We start from the raw sequence: 24876 nt of genomic DNA, 5'->3' as shown, positions 1-24876 counted from the left end.
TCATTAGTTGGTCATTAAGGCCTTTGATAATTCCTTTCTGCTTCAGGTATTAGGATATTCATTGCATTCATTTGGTGCTTTGTGGTGGTAAGGGTACTGGAAATTGGACTAAGGGCTTCACATGTGGAGCACATCAGGTGCTCCGCTACCAGGCTACAGTACCCTGCCTCTAGCTGTTGTCTCTGTAATGCTGTTGAATCTAGAATAGCATTCTCTCCTCTCTGTCTCCTCTCTCCTCTCTCCTCTCTCTCTCCTCTCTCTCTCCTCTCTCTCTGTCTTTCCTCTTCTCTCTCTCTCTCTTTCTCTCTGTGCATGTGCATGGGAGTGCACATGCACTCACACATGTGAAGGCCAAAGGACATCTTGTAGTAGTTGATTCCTTCCTTCCATCATGTGAGTCCTTGGGATCCAACTCAGGTTGTCAGACTTGGCAGCAAGAACCTTTATTTCCCGAGCCATCTCTCTGGTCCCCAGCTTTTCTTAATATATTACTTTGACACATTGTCTGGGAGTACTTACAATAAGATTTGGGATGAAAGGAAACAGTAAGAACTCAAATGGTATCTTAATGTTGCCCAAGTCAGCCATTAAAAAAATATTTCCACTGAGCATGGTGCACACCTTTAGTCCCAGCACTTGGGAGGTAGAGGCAGGCAGATCTCAGTGGGATCAAGGTGAGCTGTGGCCTCAGAGAGACCCTGTCTCAAAAAAAAATTTTTTTTCCAGGGGTTTGCAAAATGACTTAGTTGGTAAAGTGCCTGCTAGGCAAGCATAAAGACCTGAGTTCAGATTGCAGCACCCACATTAAACCTGGGTGTGTGGTGGTGTGCTCCTGCAACCCAAGTGCTGGGGGTAATGGAGACAGGTGGCTGTCAGAGCTTGATTGCTAACCAGTTAAGTCAAAACGGTTCCAGATTTAGTCAGTGACAGTGTGTCCAAGAATAAGGTGGAGAGCAATAAAGGAAGATACCTGGACTCCACCTCTGGCTTCTACATGGACATGCACAGGTGAGCAGACTCACACTCATGTCCACAGATGAAACACTCCCCTCCACGTCTCTCCAATCATCTTTTTTTTTTTTGGTGACAGGGTCTTCTGTAGCCCCAGCCCACCTCTAACTCACTATATAGACCAGGCTGGCTTTGATCTCACAGAGATCTGCCTGCTTTTGCCTCCTGAGTGCTAGGATTAAATGTGTACACTACCATGTCTGGCATCCAACCATCTTTTAAAGGGCAAAAGTATTGTTTGGGAACTAGAGAGATGACTCAGTGGGTAAAGTGCTTGCTGGACAAGCATGAGGACTTGAGTTCAGATTCCCCAGAACCCAAATAAAAGCCAGGTACAATAACCAGCACATGCCTGTAACTCTAGCACTGGAGGTTGGAGACAGGCAGATCCTGGGGGCTTACTGGCCAGCAGTCTGAGACAGGAAGCTTCAGGTTCAGTGAAAGATCTTGTCTCAAAACATAAGATGGAAAAATCTTGGAAAAACCATCCCGACATCAGTCTCTGGTCTCCACATGTGCCTGCATGGGTAAGGGCACAAATACACATACACACGCACACACACGCGCACACACACACACATGCATATATAGTCATTAAACACATGTATACCCACAGAAGCCACTAACTTAAAAAATATGTTGCTTTAATCATCATGGTTGGCGCACTTATGAGTAGTAATGAGTTGTTGGGGTCATGGATTCAGCTTATTTCTCTAGTGCAGTGGGCCCTTGGGGCTTGCTGTATTGTACACAGCCGTGTCAGACCATGTTTTTAACTGCCATTTCAGGAGCAGCGACAGTAGCATGGAAGAACCCTGTGTCCAGCTGGTTTACGGCCATGCTCCACTGCTTTGGTGGAGGAATTTTATCCTGTATACTGCTTGCTGAGCCTCCACTGAGGTTTCTTACAAACCACACTAATATTTTATTGGCATCTTCAATTTGGTAAGTTGCTCTTATCATGTACTGTGAGATGTTTGAAAAATTGTTTTATAGATTGTAGTAAAATGGATCTTTTTTCTTTAAAAAAAATTTAATGTTCATTAAAAGTTAGTGCATGTGCAGTGAAGTCACCCACACATGCCCGAGGTTTTCAGTGCAGTTCATCTCTTGCTTTTCTCCCCTTTTCTTCTCCCAGAGGCAATTATTGTTCCAGTTGTCGTACATATACTTAGCAGGAGCATTTTCAACAGGAAAGGGGATCAACTGTTGGCCCAAATGGCTTATTTTGTGACCCAAACTCATGTACCTAGAATTATGACATGATGAAAAAGGTGACTGTGGCCTACTAAACAAAAAAGTCCACATGTCACAGCTCATATGTAATTGTTTTCATTGTACACTTTGTGGGATTATTGAAAGCCTTCTGAAATCTTTGTTTGTTTGAGACAGGGTTTTCCTATGTAGCCCTGGCTGGTCTGGAACTCTATGTAGACAAGACTGGCCTTGAACTCACAGAGACCTACCTGCCTCTGCCTCCTGAGTGCTGGGATTAAAGGCGTGTACAACTATGCCCAGATTCTTTTAAAAGAATGCTGCATTTATTATTTTTATTTTATGTGTATGAGTGTATTGCTTATATGTATGTAAGTACACCCATGTTGTGCAATGCCCATGGAGGTCAGAAGAGGGCATTGGATCCCCTGGAACTGAAGTTATGGACAGTTGTTAGCTACCATGTGGGTGCTGGGAATCAAACAGAGGTCTTAACTGCTGAGCCATCTTTCCAGCCCTGAGATTGGATTCTTGTGTCCAAATTCAGGTATCCTTAAGAGCATTGATCTAATGAGTTAAAATTTGTACTGATACAAACCAGTGTGCTTTATTTTACTGAAAGTAAAAACTACACTTTTTATTAAAAACCATTATTAATTCAGCGTATGTTAGGAACATTTAGAATTCATTTTTACTGGAGCTGTCTAGATGGTTCAGTTTAGGCATTTACTATGTAAGCCTAGCAATCTTAGTTTCAGCCCTGGAATCTCTGTTAAAGGTAGGAGAGGAAGAACACCACAAACTAGTCCTGACTTCCACAGTGTACTGTGGCACACACATCCTCCTCTCTCCAATCATGCACACGCGTGCACACACACACACACACACACACACAATAATAATTTTGAAAAAAAATTGAAAAGAATTCATAGTTTAAAATTTTTTTGAGGGGCCGGAGAGATGGCTCAGTGGTTAAGAGCACTGACTGCTCTTGCAGAGGACCCGGGTTTGATTCCCAGCGCCCACATGGTGCGGCTACGAACTGTCCTTAATGCCAGTCCCGGGGGAATCCACTGTCCTCTTATGACCTCCGCGGCATTGCAGGACACGGGTGCCCTCACATACATGCAGGCAATATGCTCATACCCATAAAATAAAAATAATAAATAAAATATAAAAATTTTTTTTGAAAAGATTTCATAGTTGTAATAATTTTTGAATGACTAGTTACAAACAATATAAGTAATATAAGCACTATGATTATAATTAATAATAGTAAACTTATGACCTCCGCGGCATTGCAGGACACGGGTGCCCTCACATACATGCAGGCAATATGCTCATACCCATAAAATAAAAATAATAAATAAAATATAAAAATTTTTTTTGAAAAGATTTCATAGTTGTAATAATTTTTGAATGACTAGTTACAAACAATATAAGTAATATAAGCACTATGATTATAATTAATAATAGTAAACAGTTATATAAAATACTGCAGTTATAAATAGTAGCAGCCACAGTAAAGTAGTAGTGGGAAGCTATGGCAGTGGAACTAGGAGTAGAAGTGCTCATTTGATAGCTAGTATTTATTGAGTTAGTATTGTATGTCAGCTAAATTATCTTTATACTTAATCATGAGTCCTGTGAGGTAGCTATTATAATTAAAAATTTTAAAAAGGTTAATTTTATTTTTTGTGTATGAACATTTTTCTGTATTTAGGTATGTGTACCAGGTATGTGTCTGGTGCCCATTGAGGTCTGAAGAGGGCATCAGATCCCCTGGAATTGGAGTTATGGACAGCTGTTAGCCAGTATATGGGTGGTGGGAGTCAAATCCGGGTACTCTGGAAGAGCAGCCAGTGCTTGTGATCACCGAGCCATCTCTCCAGCCCCTTTCCCCATCTTTAAACAAGAGTACTTCCTGTGTATGGCTTCTGTCTTCTTTTGCTCGCCTTACTTTTTACTTACTGCTCATCACCAGCCCTTATGTCAGTGTCTCTAATGTTGGCTGTCTAAAGCTCTAGTAAATTCATTAGGAACAGGAATACTCAGTAGACCTTAAGTTCCATGTAATGAGTTTGTTATATACAGCTTTTCTGCTTGAAAGCCAGTTGTGTTGGATATAAAAATGGTTAGTTCATACTTCCAATCACTGGGTATTTTAAATATGATACTCTATTTTCTTCTGACTTAAATCATTACTGTGAAAAAGTCTGATTGTCTTTTAGTTATTTTCCTTCATAAGTTACATGCTCTTTTCTTCCAGATGTCCCAAAGATTTTTTTTCCCTTTGAGAGCTTAATAATTTAAATAAAATATAGTTTGGTTAGACATTCAGGGTCAGTATTCTCAAGATACCTGCTTTGTTATTTTAGTACAAATCAATCTGCTTTAAGTTGGGAAAGCTATTTGAGTATTTGTACTCTTCCAAAACTTTGACTTGCTTTAGTAAGTTCTGTTTTGGTACATTTGCCTGCTCTTTCCTTCCTTCCCTCTTCCTCCCCTGCCCCCTACCTCTGTCTTTCTCTCTTTCCTCTTAAATCTTTTTGATTTATCTGTTTTTACTTTATGTGTATGAGTGTATTGCCTGCATGTATGTAAGTGCACCATGTGTGTGCAGTGCCTGCAGAGGTCAGAGAGGGTGTCAGATCCCCTGGAACTGGAGTTAGGGACAGTTGTTAGCTGCCATGTGGGTGTTGGGAACTGAGCCTGGGTCCTTGCAAGAACAGCTGTTAATTGCTGATCTTTCCAGCCCCTTTCTCTTTTTAAAAATGAAAATATATTTTTCTTTGTTTCTTTCTGTTATGTTTGTTTCTCTTTGAGTTTTCAAGTTTGGTCTCTCCTTTTCTTTCTTTTTGGTACTGGGGCTGCTGGGGGTTGAACCTAGGGCCTTACACTTGGCAGTGCCCCACCACAGAGCTATGTACCTAGCTCATTTTCATTTTTGTTTTGAGGCAGGCACTTGCTGAACTTGAGATACTTCTGCCTCAGCTGTCTATGAAGCTAGGATTAGAGATTTTCACTATGGGGTCCAGCCTGGTCGTCATTTCTGAAGCAACCCTGTTATTTCTATTTCTTTCCTGAGTATTGTGTCCTCAGTTCGATTTTATAATTCTAATATTTGTTGTGATTTTATGTCTTCAAAAATATTCTTTTATATTACATATGTGTGTGCGCGCTTGTGAGTGTGTATGTGTGTGTGTGCACACACGTGTGTACGTGTGCATTCATGTAGAGATAAGAGGACATCTTGCAGGAGCTATTTCTTTCCTTTTACCATGTGGGATCTGTGATTGAGAGCAGACCATCCTTGAACTCAGGTTGTCAGACAAGTGCCTCTGCTCAATGAGCCGTCTCACCAGCCTTTATGTTTTATATTACTTTCCTAATATCTTTAACTAGTTTTGAAATAGTGGGCTATAGCTTTGATCTATTTTGTGAGCACATTTTCCTGTTTTCATTGTCTGTAGGGATGTACTCTGATTTTTGTTGTTGTTTGTTTGAGGGGAGTTAAGGTCTCCGTATAGCCTCAGCTGGCCTGGAACTTGCCAGATCTCTCACAGAGATCTGCCTGTCTCTGTCTCTCCAGTGCTGGGATTAAAGGTGAGTGTCACCATACCCAGCTTTACTGTTTTTTTGTTTTTTGTTTTTTTTGTAATAAGTATAGGCAGTTTGACATTTGACATTGATACTATACTTTGTTCCTTGAAATTAATTGGTTTCTTGAGAATAATGTAGAATTCAAGAAAGATTTTCTGACTTCATGAACTCTTACTTGTTTTTATGTATTCTTTTTCTATATTGTAGTAATTTATTATTTTTCACCACTGTGTACCCATGATAAAATGAATATATCACAATTTATTCATTACTCCCTTGAAAATTGTATCTAGTTTTTCCTATTAAAACTACAATTCTCTCAAAAGTATTTTATTTGTTTTATGTGTATGAGTGTATTGCCTGCATGTGTGTAAGTGTACCCATGTTGTGCAATGCCTGTGGAGGTTAGAAGAGGGTGCCTGATCCTCTGGAACTGGAGTTATAGATGGTTGACAGCTGCCATGTGGGTGCTGGGAATTGAACCCAGGTCCTCTGCAATTAAGAGCAGTTAGTGCTCTTAACCGCTGAGCTATCTCTCCAGCTCACAAACCATTTCTTTAAAAAAAATTGTTTTTACAAACTATATTTCTAAGGAAATTTGTATATATTCACTGGCATATATGAGTAAGATTTTCTCTTGGCATATGCTTAAAAGTTCTATATGATTCTTACCTCTGTTACATAGTGCTAAACCATTTCCCAAAGTGGTCATCTTTATTTGTATTAGCACCGCATTGTACTCAACCTTAAATCTGGATTTATCAGTAACAGGCATGCACTCATACATTCTCATCCTCCCTGTTTTTCTCCTGATGTCATGGAGATCTCATTCCCAAGGTTATGTTTTTCTCTCTCTTTTTTTTTTTTTAGTAATTTCGATTAAATATGAATAAATAATACTATGTTAGTTTCATTTGTTTTGGACTCTATTGTATTTATTTTTTGTGGTAGTCTCGATTGAGCCCATGACTTTCCTTGTGTACTAAATGCACTGAGGTACTCCTGACCCCAGTGGGCTGCCATTTTGTCTGCAGTTTTCTGGGATTTACTGTTTCATGCACCCCTGTGCTGCTAAGATTATTTGTGTGCATTTTCATATGTAGCAGTAGTATGCATATTCCTTTCCATTGCTGCTCAATCCATTTTTATTAAATCTCTAGTCTTCTGTTAATAAAAGTGTTTCTGTTGGCTCTAATTGTAATTGATATAAGACAGTAATAATGACTGTGTTCAAGACACTTTTCTAAATGCTTTGTGTAATTATCTCACTTTACCTCACATGAACTCTGTGAGCTGAGTATTGTTTTATCCTTAGCAGATCATGTAGGTGAGGCAGGAGAAGTTAATAACTTATCAAAGGTATTACAGCTATCAAGTAGCTGAAACTGGAATTTAAACCTACGGTGTTTCATCTTTTGGGCTATGCATAAGTAGTCAATTGCTTTGAACTCTTGAAATAGGAACACTGTCCTTAACAGACTCTTAGATATAAAAAAAAATGGTACTGGCTTCAAGACTATACATTTTGCTGTTTTCATTTTAAAAGCTCTAACACTTAGAATAAAAATTTCAACGTTGCCTCCTCCGATTTCTGTGCATTAAAGGATTGGGAAATGTGCCCAATACTCAAGCAAGGTCTTCTTTAATGCAGTAGATTCATATTCATGCACCTGGAGATTGGTACCATCTGCTGGCAAAGAGAAACAATAACTTGGTTATGCCAGTGTAGATACCACTTAGAAGACAGCATATACTCGGATAGGATTTTAAAAAAACTTAATGGGAAAAATAGAATTTAGTAATTTTTCTGTGATTGATTTTATGCCCAGAATGTTTTCCTTAGTCTTCCAGCCATAACTTACTATGTACTGTACATGCAGATACATGAGAGTGCATTTAGATGAGGGAAAATATGAGGCATAGTTCGTAGATGCTATTCTATCAATTTTTAAAAAGCATATACATGAAATTATTAATTTGTTAGTGTGGTAACCACAGGAGCAAAGCTTTGCATTGGACTAATAAGGACTGTAGTTTATTGTTCTGTTGGCTTAGTTCAGTGGTACTGCTCTTGACTAACCCTGGGAAGCCTCTGCTCAACATCTGGTACTAAGCTAAATTCTGCTCCTATATTTTCTACTTAAATTGGTTTATCTTTCATTTGTTGGTTGTATCCTGTTTTAGACTAATTTCTGGTTTTTTTCTTTCTCCATTGTTGGCCTGTGTGACTTAAAAATGTATGAGAAATCCATTAGTGTCATTCCATTTTTTCTCTCTCTCCCAGTATATTTTCTTTGGGCATGTCCATGTTTAAAGGCATTTTAGGTGTTACAAACTTAAGGCGAGATTGTCATCTTTACAGAAGAAGAAACTGGTGTTGATCCAGTAATTCATTAAAGGAGTACTATACAGCTGGTTTATGTTGTGGAGCAGGGGTGCTTGTGTAAGGGGCCATTTGATGTGTATTCTTGTGAGTCTGTTGAGCACAACGAACAGTTCTTTCATTGTAGTAATATATTTTTAACTCCTGTTAAAGATAAAATTAGGGAATGGAAATAGGGTCACTAATACTGCAGTTGTTCCTTTGAGCAGTTTACTTTTAAGCATTAATTACTACTAAAATAAAACAATCATGGGTTCTTCCCTTATTCTATAATAGATGCCAAAATTGTTTAATTTTATCAAGAATATGTACAATTTACTATTTAAGTGTATACGCTCTTTTTTTCTCCATTACCTAACTTCCTGGAAATTAGTTCTATATTTAAAAAGACTTTCAAAATATTTATTATATTTTCATATAAAAATTTAAAATCAAGCTCATTTCAGAAATCTTTTTTTACTCTTAGATAATTCATTTCTTTTTCTTAAACTCAAACTCTGTAATTATCAGCTAATTCATTTATATGTTTTGTGTTTTGCCCCCAGATTGAATGGTAATAAACCATTTCAGTATTAAGAAGTCCATAGTTCATGCAGAGCTGTTTTTCATCATGCTGAAGTGTGGGTTAGGGGATTGGTGATAAGATCCATGATTCCTGTCATCTAAGGACTAGTATGAGCATTACCTTTATTTTATGTTGTAAGGAAAAATATATAAAAAGCTATTTTGAGGCATAAGAGCCAAGTGCTTTAGTTACACGGAATCACCTCTTGTCTAAGCTGAGAGGAAATGAAACAACTTCCACGGTTGATGGATCTAGTCATATTTGAGTGAGACTTTGAAAAATAGAAGGAATTAGTATGTAAAGATGAAGAGGAAAGAATGTGGCAGGGCCATCAAACCATTGCATCTTATATTAGGTTTCTGGAGCAGTGCTTTGGCAAATATTTCATATTCTGTGAATACATTTGAGATTTCTGACTTTATGAATCATGAATTGCAATAAAATTAATACCTGCTTTCAAAAGAGCTACAATGCTTTTTTCATGCTATGTGTTCCATATCACCACAGTAGGAAGCTCTGTTCTGCTTTAAGCATGAAATTTTCTATTAGAAATGGAGAGAAAAAAAATAATGTATTTTCCAGTAAATACTACTGATGGTGTTTGAGGAGATGCTTAACAACAATGGAATTAAAAAATGTGATTTTCCAGAGAATGGGCGAATTATTCTTAAACTAGCAGCAGCTTCATTGACTAAAGCCAAGCTTATTTAACTAAATTGAGGAATAAACTTCATATGCTTGCAGCAGTATGAAAATGTACTTTCGCTTAACACAAGCCTGTTTTCATTGTGAGCTGTCACCTAGCTTTGTGTAGATTGCAACTTATGCCCTACAGTAAGGGACACAGGTGAAGATATTAGTAGGGAGTTGAAATGCAGCCCTTGGTCAGTTAGCAAAGGTTCATTTGTTTAATTCCTTTTTCCTGAGAACAAAAACACTATCCCTAGAGTCCCTTACCCCTGGAACTGATCATACATTTGCTTTATTTTGTTACTAAATTCTGCACTTACCTTCTGAAACTATATAGGTGAAAATTTAAAACTCGGTGATGCTTTGTACATCTATGAGTATTAAGAAGTCCATAGTTCATTTTCCTTTCATCATGACAGTGACAATCACTTCTGTTTCACTTGATTAAAAAAAATCACCTTTGTATCCATTCTGCCTTTTTTGAATTCATATTCTAAGCATACATGGATAATTTCACTTGTGGTGGTATTCCACATGTGTTAGTAGGGATAGGTTTAGCCTTTCAGTTCTATTCTGATACTATTCATATAGTAAAATATTTACATTTTAATTTCAGGTATATTGTATTTTTTTGCCCTTGTGACCTAGTTTCCCAGGGCTATTCATTTCTACCTGTTCAACTTCTGGCTGCAGGAATGAAGGAAGTGACCAGAACTTGGAAAATAGTAGGTGGAGTCACACATGCTAATAGCTATTACAGCGATGGCTGGATAGTCATGATCGCTATTGGATGGGCCCGAGGTAATATTAACTTTCTGTGTTCATAAGTGTTCTGTTATCAGTGTACCATAACTCCTGGATCATTCTTTGGAAATAGGAATGGGGTTCACATACTTCAATAATAAGTCTTTTTGTAAAGTAAAAACCTTAACTTTTTTACCTAGTAAAGTTAATTCAGAACTTACTTTTCATTCATATTAGTGGTCAGCCATTACTTTGAGTATGGCTGCCTTATAGTATAAAATTATTTTGTGAATAGTTTTATTAGGTGCCCCAGAATGAGACGAACCATAGTTAATTATTTAATATAGTCAATTATTTAAGTTTAAGAAGAAATTATGTGTTCATGTAAATAAAAAACATTGCTGAGGCTGGGCCTGGTGGTGCACAACTATGCTCATGAGTACTTAAGAGAATGAGGTAGGAAAATCACCAGTTTGAAGCCTGCTTGGGCTACATAGTGAATTCTAGGCTAGCTTATTCTACATAGCAAGACCCTGTCTAGATGTGAAAACATAATACTTTCTTTTTTTGTAATTTTCCTCCCTCTTTTCTGAGTTGTTGGAAATAGCAGATATGTCTGAGTATAGATTCATATATTTTATTAATTTTGAGACAGAATCTCATGTAGTTAAGGTTGGCCTCAAACTTACTATGTAGTTGAGGATGACGTTGAACTTCTGACCCTCCTGCCTACACCTCCTGAGTGCTGGGATCACAGACTTGTGCCACCATGCCTGGTTTATGTGGTGCTTGGACTTGAACTCAGAGCTTCACACAAGCTACGCAAGTACTCTACTAAACTGAACTATATCCCTAGCCTTGTTTTATATGTAGGAATTGAATAGATTTCTGTAACCTCTGTTACAGTACTGTACCTAAAATTAACCATATCAGGAGAGGAAAAGTAAAGACAGATTTTTATTTTCTGGGTTTAAAACAAACCTATATATAAGTCTCTACTTGAGACCCCAATGTCAGCCTTAATCACAGTAAAATAGACAGTTGCCGTGGTGGTGAAAGGGAAAACACAGGTACCCCAGTGCTTTAAGTATATACAAAGCAACATTTTTTCTATCTCACATTCCATTTTGAAAGTCTTGGGGTTTTAAATCAGGAGGTGGGATTATGACTACCCCATGCCATACATTTTCTTAAGAAAGTTGGTTAAATATTCTTGTTTTATTTTCTTATTTCTAGGTGCAGGTGGTGCTGTTATCACAGCTTGTGAACAGTTGCTAAAAGGAGATTGGAAACCAGAAGGTGATGAATGGCTGAAGATGTCCTTGTAAGTCGGTAGATATTATGTGAGATCTGAACTTAAATAGCCTTAGATATTACATAGCTTCTTTGAAAAAACATTTGGGGAATTGTATTTGTGGCTGAAATGCACCCGAAGATACCAATGGTAATGACCATGGTAAGAAAGCCAGCAAATTTATTTCTCAACATTTACTTTCTCAAATGAAGTTTTAAAGTAAATTTCAATTTTCTATGGATTTCTCCCCTTAAAAAAAAAAATGAATAGGGACTGGAGAGGTGTCTCAGTGCTTAAGAGCACTGAGCACTGGCTGTTCTTGCAGAAGACCTGGGTTTGATCACAGCACCCATGTGGTGGCCAGCAGCTTTTCATAACTCCAATTCCAGGGGATCTGATGCCCACCTTCTTCTGTCCTCTGTTGGCACTGCATGACACAGGTGCACTTACATACATGCAGGCATAACACTCATACACATAAAAATGAATTTAAAAAACAACAAATAAAAACCTGATTGCCATAGGATTATGAGAAGAGGTTGTATTTATGAAGAAAGATCTACTTCTCTAGATGGAAATGAATCAATTACATGTTTTTGGCATTTTTATTGATGACTATTATAACAATTTAGCTATTTAGCAGCTTAGGTAAATTGTTTGCCAGAGTTATGTAGAAAGTATAACTTGTAAGCAGTGAATCTGGATATTTTGCTGATGAGATTTCCAAGCAAAACTTTGAAGGTACAGTTGGGTTTCTTTTCTCTCTTTTTGTTTCTCTCTCTCTCTCTCTCTCTCTCTCTCTCTCTCTCTCTCTCTCTCTCTCTCTCCCCCTCTCCCTCCCTCTCCCTCTCCCTCTCCCTCTCCCTCTCCTCTCTCTCTGTCTCTCTGTCTCTCTCTTTCTCTCTCTGGTGATCTTATGTGGATAAGTATTTGCCTACTGCATGTATGTATGTGCACCCATGCATGCAATACCTGTGGAGGCCAGAAGAGGCCATCAGATCCCTTGGAACTGGAATTGGGGGTGGTTGTTAGCTGCCATGTGAATGCTGGGAACCAAACTGGTCCTTGCAAGAGCAGCCAGTGCTCTTAATTGCTGAGCCATCTCTCTTTCCCCCTCCCTCTTTTCTTGAGACAAGGTCTTGTTATGTTGCCTAGGTTGGTCTTGAACTTGCTACCCTCCTCCTTAGTCTCCTGAGTATCAGGGAGTACACTGCCTTGACTGTTCATCTGGCTTCTTGATGGTTGTAGTAAAGTCGTAGAAGAAAGGTTCAATTCAGGGAATAGTGCTAACAAGACGCGATTTGGGATACTCTCAGCCTATACAAATTTTAAAAGATGATAGAATTAGATCCACTCAGGAATTTTGCTCTGGAGAAGTGAAGAGTGTAGCTGCACTAGATGTCCATCGACAGATGAACAGGTACTGAAGATGTGGTTCGTATACACATGGACATTACTCAGCTGTAAAGGAAAATGAAGTGAAATTTGCAGGAAAATGGATGGGTCTGGAAATTATATTAAATGAAGTAGTCCAGACTCAGAGTGACATTACCACATGCTCTGTCTCATGCAGATCCTAGCTTTATGTATATGTATGTGTGTGGGGTATATGTTATGAAACTAGAAGAGTACATGAGAAGGAAAAAGTAAGTGTTGAAGAAGGGGTGGGGAGGTGGTAGAACAATGTAACATGGAAGTGGAAGGGGACTATAGGGAATGAAACAGACAAGGGAGGGAGGTGGGCAGGGGAACAGAGGGGAAGTGGGGAGCAGCAGAATCAACAAAAAATTCTGTATGAAAATGCTGTAATGAAACCATACATTGTATGCTAGTTAAAAAGAAGAGACAAAGCGTACAGCTGGGCCACTTTTTAGTAGTGTTAAAGGGACACGGCTCAGAATTCACTGAGCTATTACAGAAGAAACCAGGAATAGAGTTGGGTTATCCAGAAAGATCTGTAGAGGACTTGCTTGTCTAACGAAGTAGATCCTAGGAGACCTGGAATACTTTTATACAGAATAATATAACTGAGCATAGCCTTCATGCTTTAGAACAGCAATTTCTAAACTTGTATAACCCTACTGAGTTGTTTTACTTCTTGGTTGGCTGGCTGGCTGGCTGGTTGGTTGGTTTCTTTGTTTTGAGAGAGGGTCTCCTTGTAGCTACATCTGGCTTGGAACTCTGTAGATGAGACTGCCCTGTATCTCACAGAAATAACTTACTTAAAGGTGTGCACCGCCATGCCCAGCTAAACTCATGCTGTTTTTTGAGAGCCATTGTGTTTGTATTCGCCATTCTCTCCAGCGGCCTGAAATTGTTCAGTAGAGTATTTAACATGGAAAGAGGCAAATGATACACAGCTTGCTTTTCTCCACTTCTCTCAGCTACCTTGGGACCTTGTTTATCATGGAAGGGTTTTTCAAGACTAATTCCCAACAGTAGTGTTAAAGGGATGTGACTCAGGATTAGGTTTCTGAACAAAGAAACAATAATTATTCTAAAAATCTCAGGGTCAGTGAGATGGCTCAGAGCATGCTGCTTTTCCAGAGGACCCGAGTTTGGTTCCCAGCATCCACATTGGCTCACCCAGCCTGCAACTCCAGCTTGAGGGTAACTGACGACCTCTTCTGGCCTCTGCAGGTGCTACACACATGGCACACACACACACAAATAAAAATAATAAGTCTTTAAAAGTCTCTTAATACTTTTTGCTAAAGATATTTAAGCTTATATGACTCAGTCTTTATGAAACTTTATAACTCATTTTTTGTTACTATCTATTAATAGTCCATTAAGTTAGTGCTTTGCAGAGCACTTTTTGAGAAAGTTGTAGATGTCTTACTGACTTAAAATGTTGTTTTATTTTTAGCCCTTCCAAGATAACCTTGATGGGGTCAATTATCTTCACATTCCAGCATACCAAGCATCTGGCAATATCAAAGCATAATCTTATGTTCCTCTACACCATCTTTCTTGTGACCATAAAGGTAAGAAAGAGTTCAGGTATCTGCCATCAGTATTACAAATCCTGTGTAACCCCTTTCCTTTGACAGAATCCTACATACTGAGCCAGGAACAAAAACATCTATTCATTTTTTTATGGTTAAATATGAAAGGATGAGTTTGGGGGTTGCTGCATTTGTAAAATGAGGTATTTGGGTAGAGTTTCTTAAAGTTCTAAAACTTCAAGACCCCGTGTTAGGATATGTTTATGGTCCATGTCTTCTATTATTATTGCCTAATTGGAATCTTCATTCCTTTCTTGAGGTAGGGGGTTGTGTGGTACCTAATCTCATGTGGTAGACAGAGACCATCTTGGAATTGAGTTTTAGTTTTGCTATGTAATCCCTGAATAGGCAAGTTGCTTAAAATCTCTGAATTTGGGTTGGACACGATGTGAGTCATTCTGTCACTGTGTATAACATACAGTGAATTTTATTTATAGCTGTGTCCTAAGGATGCTTCTGATTACTTTTAGCATTATTATATATTGTTTCTTATTTATTTTATTTTATTGTTTTGTTTTTTTGAGACAGGGTGTCACTATGTAGCCCTGGCTGGCCTGGAAGTTGCTATGTAGCTCAGGCTGACCTTGAACTCACAGGGACCTGCCTGCCTTTGTCTCCTGAGTACTAGGATTAAAGGCATGTGCCACTGTGCTCAGCTTGATTCCTATTTATAAGCAAACAATAGATTTTCGTGTGGTGTAGATGGAATCCCATTGAAACTGGCCAACAGCTCATGGAAAACAGATGATGCAGAGACCCGAAAGTTCATTGCCTTGACATAGTGGGAGGAAGATCATCCCATACCTACCACCCCCTCCAAGGCTCAGGGACTTTTGTGGAAGAGGTTGGCAGAAAGAACGTAAGAGCCTGAGAAAGGGGTGGAGTGTTAACTGGAAATGTCCTCTGACCACTATTCCAGCAGGCTATAGTCATTCCTTCCCACGCTTATCAAGGAGGGAGGAGTCCCACCCAATACAGAAACAAAAGTAAAATTAACTAGAAAACACAGGGGTTTAGCAGGTGGTACAAGGAAAGGGAAGGTAGGGATATGGGGATAATTATGCTCAACATAAAATATATGCGTGTGGCTGTCAGGAAGCCACAGGATCTATATTTGCATGTGGACTTTCCAGTACAGCCATAAACAGTAAATGTGGGGCGCTCACTCTTCTGTAAATAAACCCCTACCCTATGCTCTGTTAAAAAAATAATAATAATAAATAAAATATTAATATACAAAAAAATCCACAGCACCATGCAAGGGAAACCTCCTTTCCTTCAAGCTGTTGATCAGGGTAGTCTAAAGGAGTTTCCATATAATGTAGGCTATTGTCACAGCCCTAGATTGCTTCTCATAACTTGAAGGTAAGACCCTATTGCTGAAGACAGGACGTACGCTAGGGAGACACAGGACTTAGAGCAATTGAGCTGGAACTGATCTGGAAGCCTCCTTCCTGACTAGCTCCCATAGTATAAGAAGCTACTATACAAACTGCCAAGGGAGAAAACCAATCAATGACTCCATCCAGCTATAAAGTCTATGAACCACAACAATGACCAGCCCAGCAAATAATCTCTACTGGTGCAGTAGTGGTGCTTTTATCCTGGGGGTAATCAACTGCTCTCTAATTGGACTTAAGGTCCCTTCAATGGGAGTGGATGTGTGTGGCACTGTAAACATAGCAAACACACATGGCTGGATAGATCATTGACTCTAGGGAAAAGTCTACTTTTGTCACATTATCTAGACCAGTGTAATTTACTTTATTATAAATATGTATCCTTATATTCATAGACAAATGTACCTCTCACCACTCATCAAATAAGGTTTTTAAAAAATATTCATTATTTTTATTTTATGTGTATGAGTGTATTGCCTGCATGTATGTGAGTGCACCTGTGTCATGCAGTGCCTCGGAGGTCAGAAGAGGGCTTCGGATTCCCCTGGAACTGGAGTTAAGGACAGTTCATAGCTGTCAGGTGGGTTCTGGGAATTGAACCTGGATCCTCTGCAAGAGCAGTCAGTGCTCTTAACCACTGAGCCATCTCTTCATCCCCAAAAGAAGAAGGTTCTTTTTGCAACAGACCAAGACTATTACAAAGTTCCATAACTTGTCAAACAATGAGAATAAGTGTCTGTGAGCTGTTCAGCTGAGTGACACATCTGCAAGGCAACCCCATACCGAAGGCTCAGGGAATACAGTGAATGGGGCAGGAGTATTAATGCAATTCTCAGCTTTTACCAGAGAAGCCTCATGCAGCAGATGGTGTTTATTCTAGAAAGCCACAAGTGACCAAAATGTAGAGAATAAGAGACTACAAAGTACTTATCCCCGAATAGGACACCTATATCAAACCTCTGCCATCCAAGCCTCAGGGAGCGTTGTGGAAGAGTGGGTGGAAAGATTTTAAGAGCCAAAGGTGGTAGATGACCACAAGGAAGCAAACAGGAAACAACAGGTTTTTCCTTGGACCCTACCATCAGACCCTCCACAGGAAACTGTAATTAATGAGATCTTTCTGGTGTCCTAGACCTACATTGTCATTGACATCTGGGATTCGCTCTGCTGATGGGAGGCACAAAGCCTTTCTACCTGCTCTTCATACCTTGCTTCCTCCATCCTTTACAAAATTCTCTTCTTTATCTATGAACATCTGAGCTCCTGCATCCTGGATGTCAATAAACGTGATATCACTTTTACACAGCAGTAATTTCCATGTTGAATCTTCTTATAGTTCTCAATCTAGTGCTGGGCCTGCCACCTATATTTCACCTCCCCTTTGGGCTCTTGTTTCATTGAGGTGACATGGGACCCACACTCGATGCTACTGCTGCCACAGGCTCACATGAGCAAGCCTCCAGTAGCCTGGAAGCCTCCACGTCCTTGTTATCATGAACCAGCTCTGGCTCTTACAATCTTTCTGCCTCTTCTTCCACAATGGTCCCTTAGTTGTGGGTGGGTGAGGTTCCCTATAGGAGTCCCATCCTACACTCTACAGTTTCTTATTCTCCAAAACTTGGCCAGATGTGGCCTTCTGAGTGCATTGCACTCTGATGTACAAGAGAGCCATATTGGTGAGAGTTGAGGGGTGCATTAGCCCTCTACCCCTTATTCCACTATGTTCCATGGGCCTTAGTTGTAGAGATTTGACTGCAGATGTGTCATCTAGTATCTCCCAGATGTATGTTCTCTATGCCTGACCAGATGTACAACTCTGCAGTAGCCTCCATCTGATGTAAAAAGAAGCTTCTTTGATGAGTGCTGTACGGCATGCTTGTATAACTGGCTTTGCTTTATGCTGGATGTTTTTGGCTAAAAATTTGTCTACAAGATCCTTTTAAAAAATTTATTATTTTTAATTTATGAGTGTATTGCCTGCATGTATGTAAATGTACCCATGTCATTCAGTGTCATTCAGAGGTCAGAAGAGGGTATTGGATCCCCTGGACCTGGAGTTACACATGACTGTTAGCTGCCATGTGGGTTTTGGGAACCAAACCCAGGTCCTCTGCAAGAACAACTCATGCTGTTAAACTGCTGAACCATCTCTACAGCCTCCCCTCCCCTTTTTAAAAGATGAAGATCCTTCTTACCCAGCATCCCAAGTGCTAAGATTACAGGCATATACTGCCAAACCCAATTACCTGTATGATTTTTAAAAGGAAAAATATGTATTACATGTATGAGTATCTTGTAGGATCAATTACGGTAGGGATCATTTGGTTTTGTTCTCTACGGTGGGCATGGTTTGTGGCCATAATTCAGTATTTCACATATATAAGGCAAAAGTCTTTCACATGTGTCCTTTTCTAGTCCTCAAACTTTAAGCTCTATGTGCTTTTTTCTAACAGCTTTATTTAGGTATACTTTATATACCACACATTTATAAATGCTAAGTGTTAAATCATTTTTAGTGAATGTGCAGAGTGGTGCAAATATGCTAAATCTATAGTGTACCACAGTCAACATTAGAACCTTTTTTCTTTATTTTTTAAAAAATATTATTTTTATATTATGTGTCTGCGTGTAATTGCCTCCATGTAGGTAAGTACACCTGTGTCATGCAATGCCTGTGGAGGACAGAAGAGACTGTCGGATCCTCTGGAACTGGAGTTACGGACAGTTGTTAGCTGCCGTGTGGGTGCTGGGATTCGAACCCGGGTCTCCTGCAAGAACAGTCAGTGTTCTTATCCACTGAGCCATCTCTCTAGCCCCAGAACCTTTTTTCAACCCAGCAAGAAATGTCATCTCAGCCACTCCACAGTCTCCCAGTACTCTCTGCTGTAGGCTGTTTTATGTACCCATTGATGTGTATTTTGATTGTTTCTCTTTTTGCCTAGTGTGCATAATAAGCTATGAGCATTCATGTACAGATTTTTGTGTTAATATTCATTTCTTTTGGGTATATAATATAGGAATAGAACTTTTAGATTACATGGTAGTTCCATGTTTTACTCTGTGAAGAACTGTTTGGCTGTTTTCCAAAGTGGTGTCACTGTTCTATATTTCCACCACCAATGTGTGGCAGTTCCAGCTCCATATATTCTCCCCAATGTGTGTTACTGTTTGTCATTTTTTACTACAGTCATTCTAGTGGTTGGAAAGTGCATCTCTCTGTGGTTTTGGTTTTCCTTTCTCTGATAACCATGCTAATCATCTTCTCCTGTGTTTGTTGGCCATTTGTATGTCATTGGGAACATATCTACTTAAGTCTTTTGGCCATTTTGAATTATTTGTTGTTATGTTTAGTTGTAAGGATCTTTTATATATTGTGGATATTAAACTATTAGATTTCAATTTTGACTGCCTCTTAAAAGACCATATGTTGAAGGCTTGGTCATCAGCCTGTGGTGATATTGGGAGGTGGTGAAACCTTCTTGGGCTTTGTGAAGGGAATGTAGGTCACTGGGAACATGTCCTTTAAGGGGACATCAGGACCCAGGCCCCTTTCCTTTTCTTGATTGCTTTCTGATCACAAGGTGAACAGACTTCTGCCATGTGCTGCTTGCCATGATGCTCAAGTCAAACTTTCTGTTCTTTGGTCAAGTAATGGTTTTGGTGTGAAGTGGGGTGAATGTGAGGTTTACTTCATGAATTTCCTTTCTCTCACGAGTCAGTCTTGCACAATCTGATACTAGTTGCCACATGTATTTTCTCAGGTTTATGATTTTTACACCTGGAGAGCTAGTCTAGAACAATCGTTCTATTGTAGGATCCATTCTGGATCAGTCTTGGCAGAGGCTTATCTGTGGTAATCTTTTCAGAGGATCATCCTGGTCTCATCTTTCTCCATCATGCTGCTTTCATGCCTGTCGTGTTACATGTTTTGATGTATAAGCCATCGTCACTGGGTTTCAGTGCCTACTGATTTGCATTACTTTCTTCTTTGATATGGAAATCTTTAAAAGTTTGTTTTAAATTTTCTAAGCATTAAATAAAAGTTATTCTTAAACAATTTCTACATTAAATCCATTTTGACAGCATATGTGTGTGTATATGCTATTTTTTCATACTTGTTGAGACTTCATTTCTGTATTAATATTGTAGATTCTGCTTTTTGTATAGGTGAAAAGTAAGTATATTTTTATGTTTGGAAGTGGAGGCAGCATTTATATTTATATATGTGCTTATTCATTATAGTTCAGATACATAGGTATTGCTTTTTTCCTACCCCTACCTATTTTCTCCTTTTTTATTTAAAAAAATATTTATTATCTTTATTTTTTATGTGTATGAGTGTATTGCCTGCATGTATGTAAGTGCACCATGTCGTGCAGTGCCCATGGAGGTCAGAAGAGGGTGTTGGATTCCCTGGAATTGGAGTTATGGATGGTTGTTAGCCACCATGTGGGTGCTGGAACTGAACTCAGGTCCTCTGCATGAGCAGTCAGCGCTCTTAACCACTGAGCCATTGCTTCAGCCATCTCTCCTTTTTTGAGAGAAATATGTTAAAGTCCCCTCCTTTTCCTTTTTTCCTTCTTCTATCCTGTAGGAATTAACTTTTATAAATGGACGTTTATAAATTGCTCTTATGACCTGGGCACTTGATCTTGTTTCCTTGGCAACCTCAATTTGGTTCTCCACACCAAAACAGTGAATGTGGGTCTGCTTGAGAAATAATTTAGCACTAAAAGTGGCACGTCCATCTTCATTGCACACAGTGGAGATTAGGAAGAACATGTGACCTTGGGTGAATGAGATATTCTAGAAATAGGGATGAAAAGAGTGGGTGGTCTGTTAAGATCAGGGTGGAACCAAGCTTGTACTTCTCCAGTTGCTGGAGAAACCCTTTTGAATAAAATTATGTGTGAGGCCAGACTTGAGGACACAGTTCTAGTAAGAGTTCCAGAGGCAGTTCCATCAGCACAGTTCCAGGAGACAGACGGAGCCAGGGGAATGAGCGTCCTCGAGTCCAGGCTGTTTGTTCAGGCGATTATAATGTTGGCATAGTGCTGCCACACTGGCCCTTCCTCTGCTGTTTCCCTTCCGTCTTTGCACCTGGAGCTCAGCAAGCTGAACATTCATCCATGTTCAACCTTTGTGGGATCATTAAAGGGGGGATCACTTACACTTTTCCAGTTCTCTCAAGTGCTTCCTAATTAACAAAACTCAGGGGAACAAAATGTGAAAGATTATGACAGAGGAGAAGGCCCTTGAGCATTTGAATTACACAGACTTATGTTGAAACATAGGTTTCATGGTTTTGCCAAAGTCCTTTGAGTTTCTTGAACTACATTTATGCATACCCCAAGGGACATATGGCTTCTGACTATACAAAGTCATTTATAAGTGTGATATATTTTGTACCACTGATTGATCTTAATGGTAATTAATTTTAAGCCTATTAAATGGGAATATATTATGGGATGAAATTTACATAGGTTTTTAAGATAAAGTTTTTGTCTGTTTTGAACTATGTCAAATTTTGTATTCTCCCACCATCAGAGAAGATACTAAAGAATTTTGAGAAGCGTGTATTATTATTGACTGTTCATTATAGGGGGTTATGGTGAAATAGTTATTGTGAAATCAAGCAAAGGACATGGTCAAGAATGATTAAAACTATGAAGAAGCTTTTGAGTTTTGAAATTAAATCATGTATGGTAACCTTGGTAAAAAGCAGTTTCAAAGACTGGTTAAAGGATGGAAAAATTATTTTAGTGTTGAGGTAAGTAAAGGAGGTGAAGAGAAAGAGTGTAAACTGTTTTAAAGGGATTTGGAAGGAGTGTAAACAGGAATAAATCTTGGGAGAGCAGTTTGTCAGCATCTGACAAAGTTGCAGATTCAAATATCTTGTGACCTATTAATTCTATTTGTAGGTATAACCATCAGCAGTATTTCCTAAGGTGTGATACAGGGACTTGACCGACATCACTTAAAAATGTTGTGGTACTGTTTAGTATTTTTTACAAAACACTTAGGAATGAATACCTTTAAATAAAACAATTTGATAAGTATAATTTATGTATAATAAAGTATTGAATTCTGAGAGTAAAGTTTTACTGGTTTTGACAAATTTATACACTGCCACATCAAAATATGGGTTATTTCTATCACTTCAGAAAGTTTTCTTGTATCTGACCCCAATAACTATCATCCTCCAGTGCCAGGGACCTGTTATCCATTTTCTTGCACTCTGGATTAGATATTACCCCTAGTTTCTCTATAGTCTTCTGTATCTGGCTTCTTTTGCTTATCCATATTTTGGGGCTGGAGAGATAGCTCAGCAGTTAAGAGCATTGATTGCTCTTGCAGAGGACCCAGGTTTGATTCTCAGTACTCACATGATAGCTAACAACTGTCTGTAACTTCAGTTCCAGGGGATCCAATGCCCTTTTCTGATCTCTGTGGGCATTGCATGACATAGGTGCACCTGCGTACGTGCAGGCAATAGCAATACACCCATACACATAAAATAAAAGTAATAAAAAACTAAAAAAAGTTTATAGTCATTGCATTTTGCTAAATAGCAAATTTATCCTGAAGTAATTTTTCAGTGCTTTTATAAATAATAATTTATAATGTTTTAGTTTTTAATTGTGCATTGCCTAAGATATAAACAGCTGATTCTTATACACTGCCCTTTTGTCTTACATCCTTGCTAAATTCTTCTATTAGTTCTGATAGCTTTTGTGCAGGTTCCTTAGAATTGTGTTTATATATGGTTTTATCTATGATCAAGGCAGTTTTACTTGCCCTTTTTAAGTTAGGATGCTATTTTTTTTTCTTACCTTATTATACTGGCCAGCACCCCCAGTACAGTGTTGAACAGAAATGGTGAAAGTGAATACCTTTGTCTTGCTCCTGACCTCAGGAGACAAACATCCAGCCTTTCCCTGTTAAGTACGATGCTTTCTATAAGGGTCTTATAGGTGCCACTTGAAATTATTGTTTAGTTCCCCCTCCCTACAGTCTGTTAATATAATGATATATTATTTTTTTAAATATTTTTACATTTATTTAAAAATGTTATATCAGCACCTTGTTCCTGTAGACATATGTGGACCTTGTTCCTGTGTCACTCAGTTGTGACATAATAGGTTTTTTTTTCTTTCATATTGCTGGATTCAATTTGTTAAGACCTTTAAGGATTTTTTTTTCCCTTTCTCTGTCCTTCATGTATATTGGTTTGTAGTTTTGTCTAGGGATGTGACAGAGGTAGGGTCTTCTCTAGGATCTATGACTTCTTCAGCCATGTATATTTGGCTGTATTGTCAGTGTCACCCATGAGTTTCCTCCCATTGAGAGGGCCTTAAATCCCATTAGATAGCTGTGTCACTAGATAAAAGTGCTACTACTGCACCACTCTAGTTTGTTGTGCTGGTCATTGTTGTGGTTATTAGGCTTTAAAGCTGGGGTTGGACCACTGATGGATTTTTCTCCCTTAGCCACTTACATGGTATCCTCTAGAATTATGAGAGCTGGTCTTCAGGGAGGAGTCTGCCAGGTCAGTTCCAGCTCCATTGCTCCAAGTCCTATGTCTGGAGTATGTCCTGTCTTCAGCAGTAGGTTCTTACCTCCAAGTTCTGGGAAGTAGTCAAGGGCTCTGGCAGTATCTTATGCTATTTTGGGAGTCTCTTGGACTACCCTTACCAACAATTCTGAAAGAGGTTTCTCCTGTCTGGCACTGTGTTCCCTGTTATATAACATGCACTCATGTTCAGATGGCGTTCTACTCAGTGGTAAAGAAAGATGAAATCATGAAAATTTCAGGCAAATGGATGCAACTAGAAACTGATATACTAAGCAAAGTAACAAAGACTCAGAAAAACAAGCGACATACGTTCTCTCTCATTGGTGATCTTAGTACCAGATATATAAGTAAATATCCTGATATAACCACAGGAGCCAGGAAAATGAAAAGAAACCATGGAAGTAAAGGGAAAGAAAGTGGGAGAGAGGGGGATAGTAGGAAACAGATGTTACCAAGGAGGAAATGGGGAAAATGGATTTCTTCAACTGGGAAGGGAGGAGGGAAGGATGTACAAGGAATCATGGGGGTGAAGGAGAAAAAGGAGCTCAAGAGAGGGGGGATAATAGGAGACAGATATTATCAAGGGGAAAATGGGGGTACTTTAACTGGGGATGGAGGAGGGAGATTAGACAGGAAGAAAGAGAGGAGAGAGAAATAAAACTTAGGTGATGTGAAAAGCCAGAGGGAAATGTATTAGCCCTAAAACCTACCAAAAATATGTATACAATATCTGAACATGAGTGCATGTATATACCTGAGACTTTATTCTTGATATCATTTTCCCCCAAGAAAGTGGATTATGTAAGGGCCTATTTTGGGAATGTAATTCTCAAAATTTCTAGTTTTATTTATTTTTGTGATCTGGAAAAACTGATTCTTAGAAGGTCTTAGACTTTTGGAACTACTGGAGACCTCAGAGTAGTTCCAAATGGACCTGTAGATCTATTTCAGCACCAGTCTAATTTCTTGAGCAAATCTAAACATTTCTGAGCACTGTGCTTTGCTAGGTAAAGGACTGGAAGCATTCTTTGTTCCACCTTTGGGTGTCCAGATTCTATGTAGCGGTAATGTAGAGAGAAAAAGTTGGGGCTGGAAGTTTTCTGTAGTCTCTCTTAGGGAAATTCTGCAATTCACTGAAAGTCTGTGACTTTCAACAATAATGTATTAGTAGGTAGTAATTGAACTCCAAACTGTGTTATCCTTTACCTAACAGTTACATAGCCTTTCAGAGCTTGATTTTACCCCTCTCCCTGATGAAGGTAATAAAAGTTGTTGCATTAAGTTGAAAGTGAAGAATAATATAGTCACTGCAGTTTTGACCCATGTTATGTCTCTTATAATGATAGCCCTGTTGGTCATTAGTATAGATATAATCTCATTTCCTTTT

At 38.8% G+C, this 24876-nt stretch overlaps 1 protein-coding gene across 1 annotated transcript in view; it reads left to right on the top strand.

Moving 5' to 3' along the window:
- The window catches only part of Tmem38b (transmembrane protein 38B), a 32497-nt gene that overhangs the window by 5751 nt on the left and 1870 nt on the right, over positions 1-24876 (top strand). The window contains exons 2-5 of the mRNA XM_008854656.3: positions 1800-1956; positions 10084-10268; positions 11448-11535; positions 14375-14492. Coding sequence (XP_008852878.1) covers positions 1800-1956; positions 10084-10268; positions 11448-11535; positions 14375-14492 — 548 coding nt within the window. The remainder of the gene's footprint in view (positions 1-1799; positions 1957-10083; positions 10269-11447; positions 11536-14374; positions 14493-24876) is intronic.

The sequence above is a fragment of the Nannospalax galili genome, unplaced genomic scaffold (genome assembly GCF_000622305.1).
Source record: "Nannospalax galili isolate Female #2095 unplaced genomic scaffold, S.galili_v1.0 scaffold666, whole genome shotgun sequence".
Lineage (NCBI taxonomy): Eukaryota > Metazoa > Chordata > Mammalia > Rodentia > Spalacidae > Nannospalax > Nannospalax galili.
This window is presented reverse-complemented; position numbering and strand designations above follow the sequence as displayed.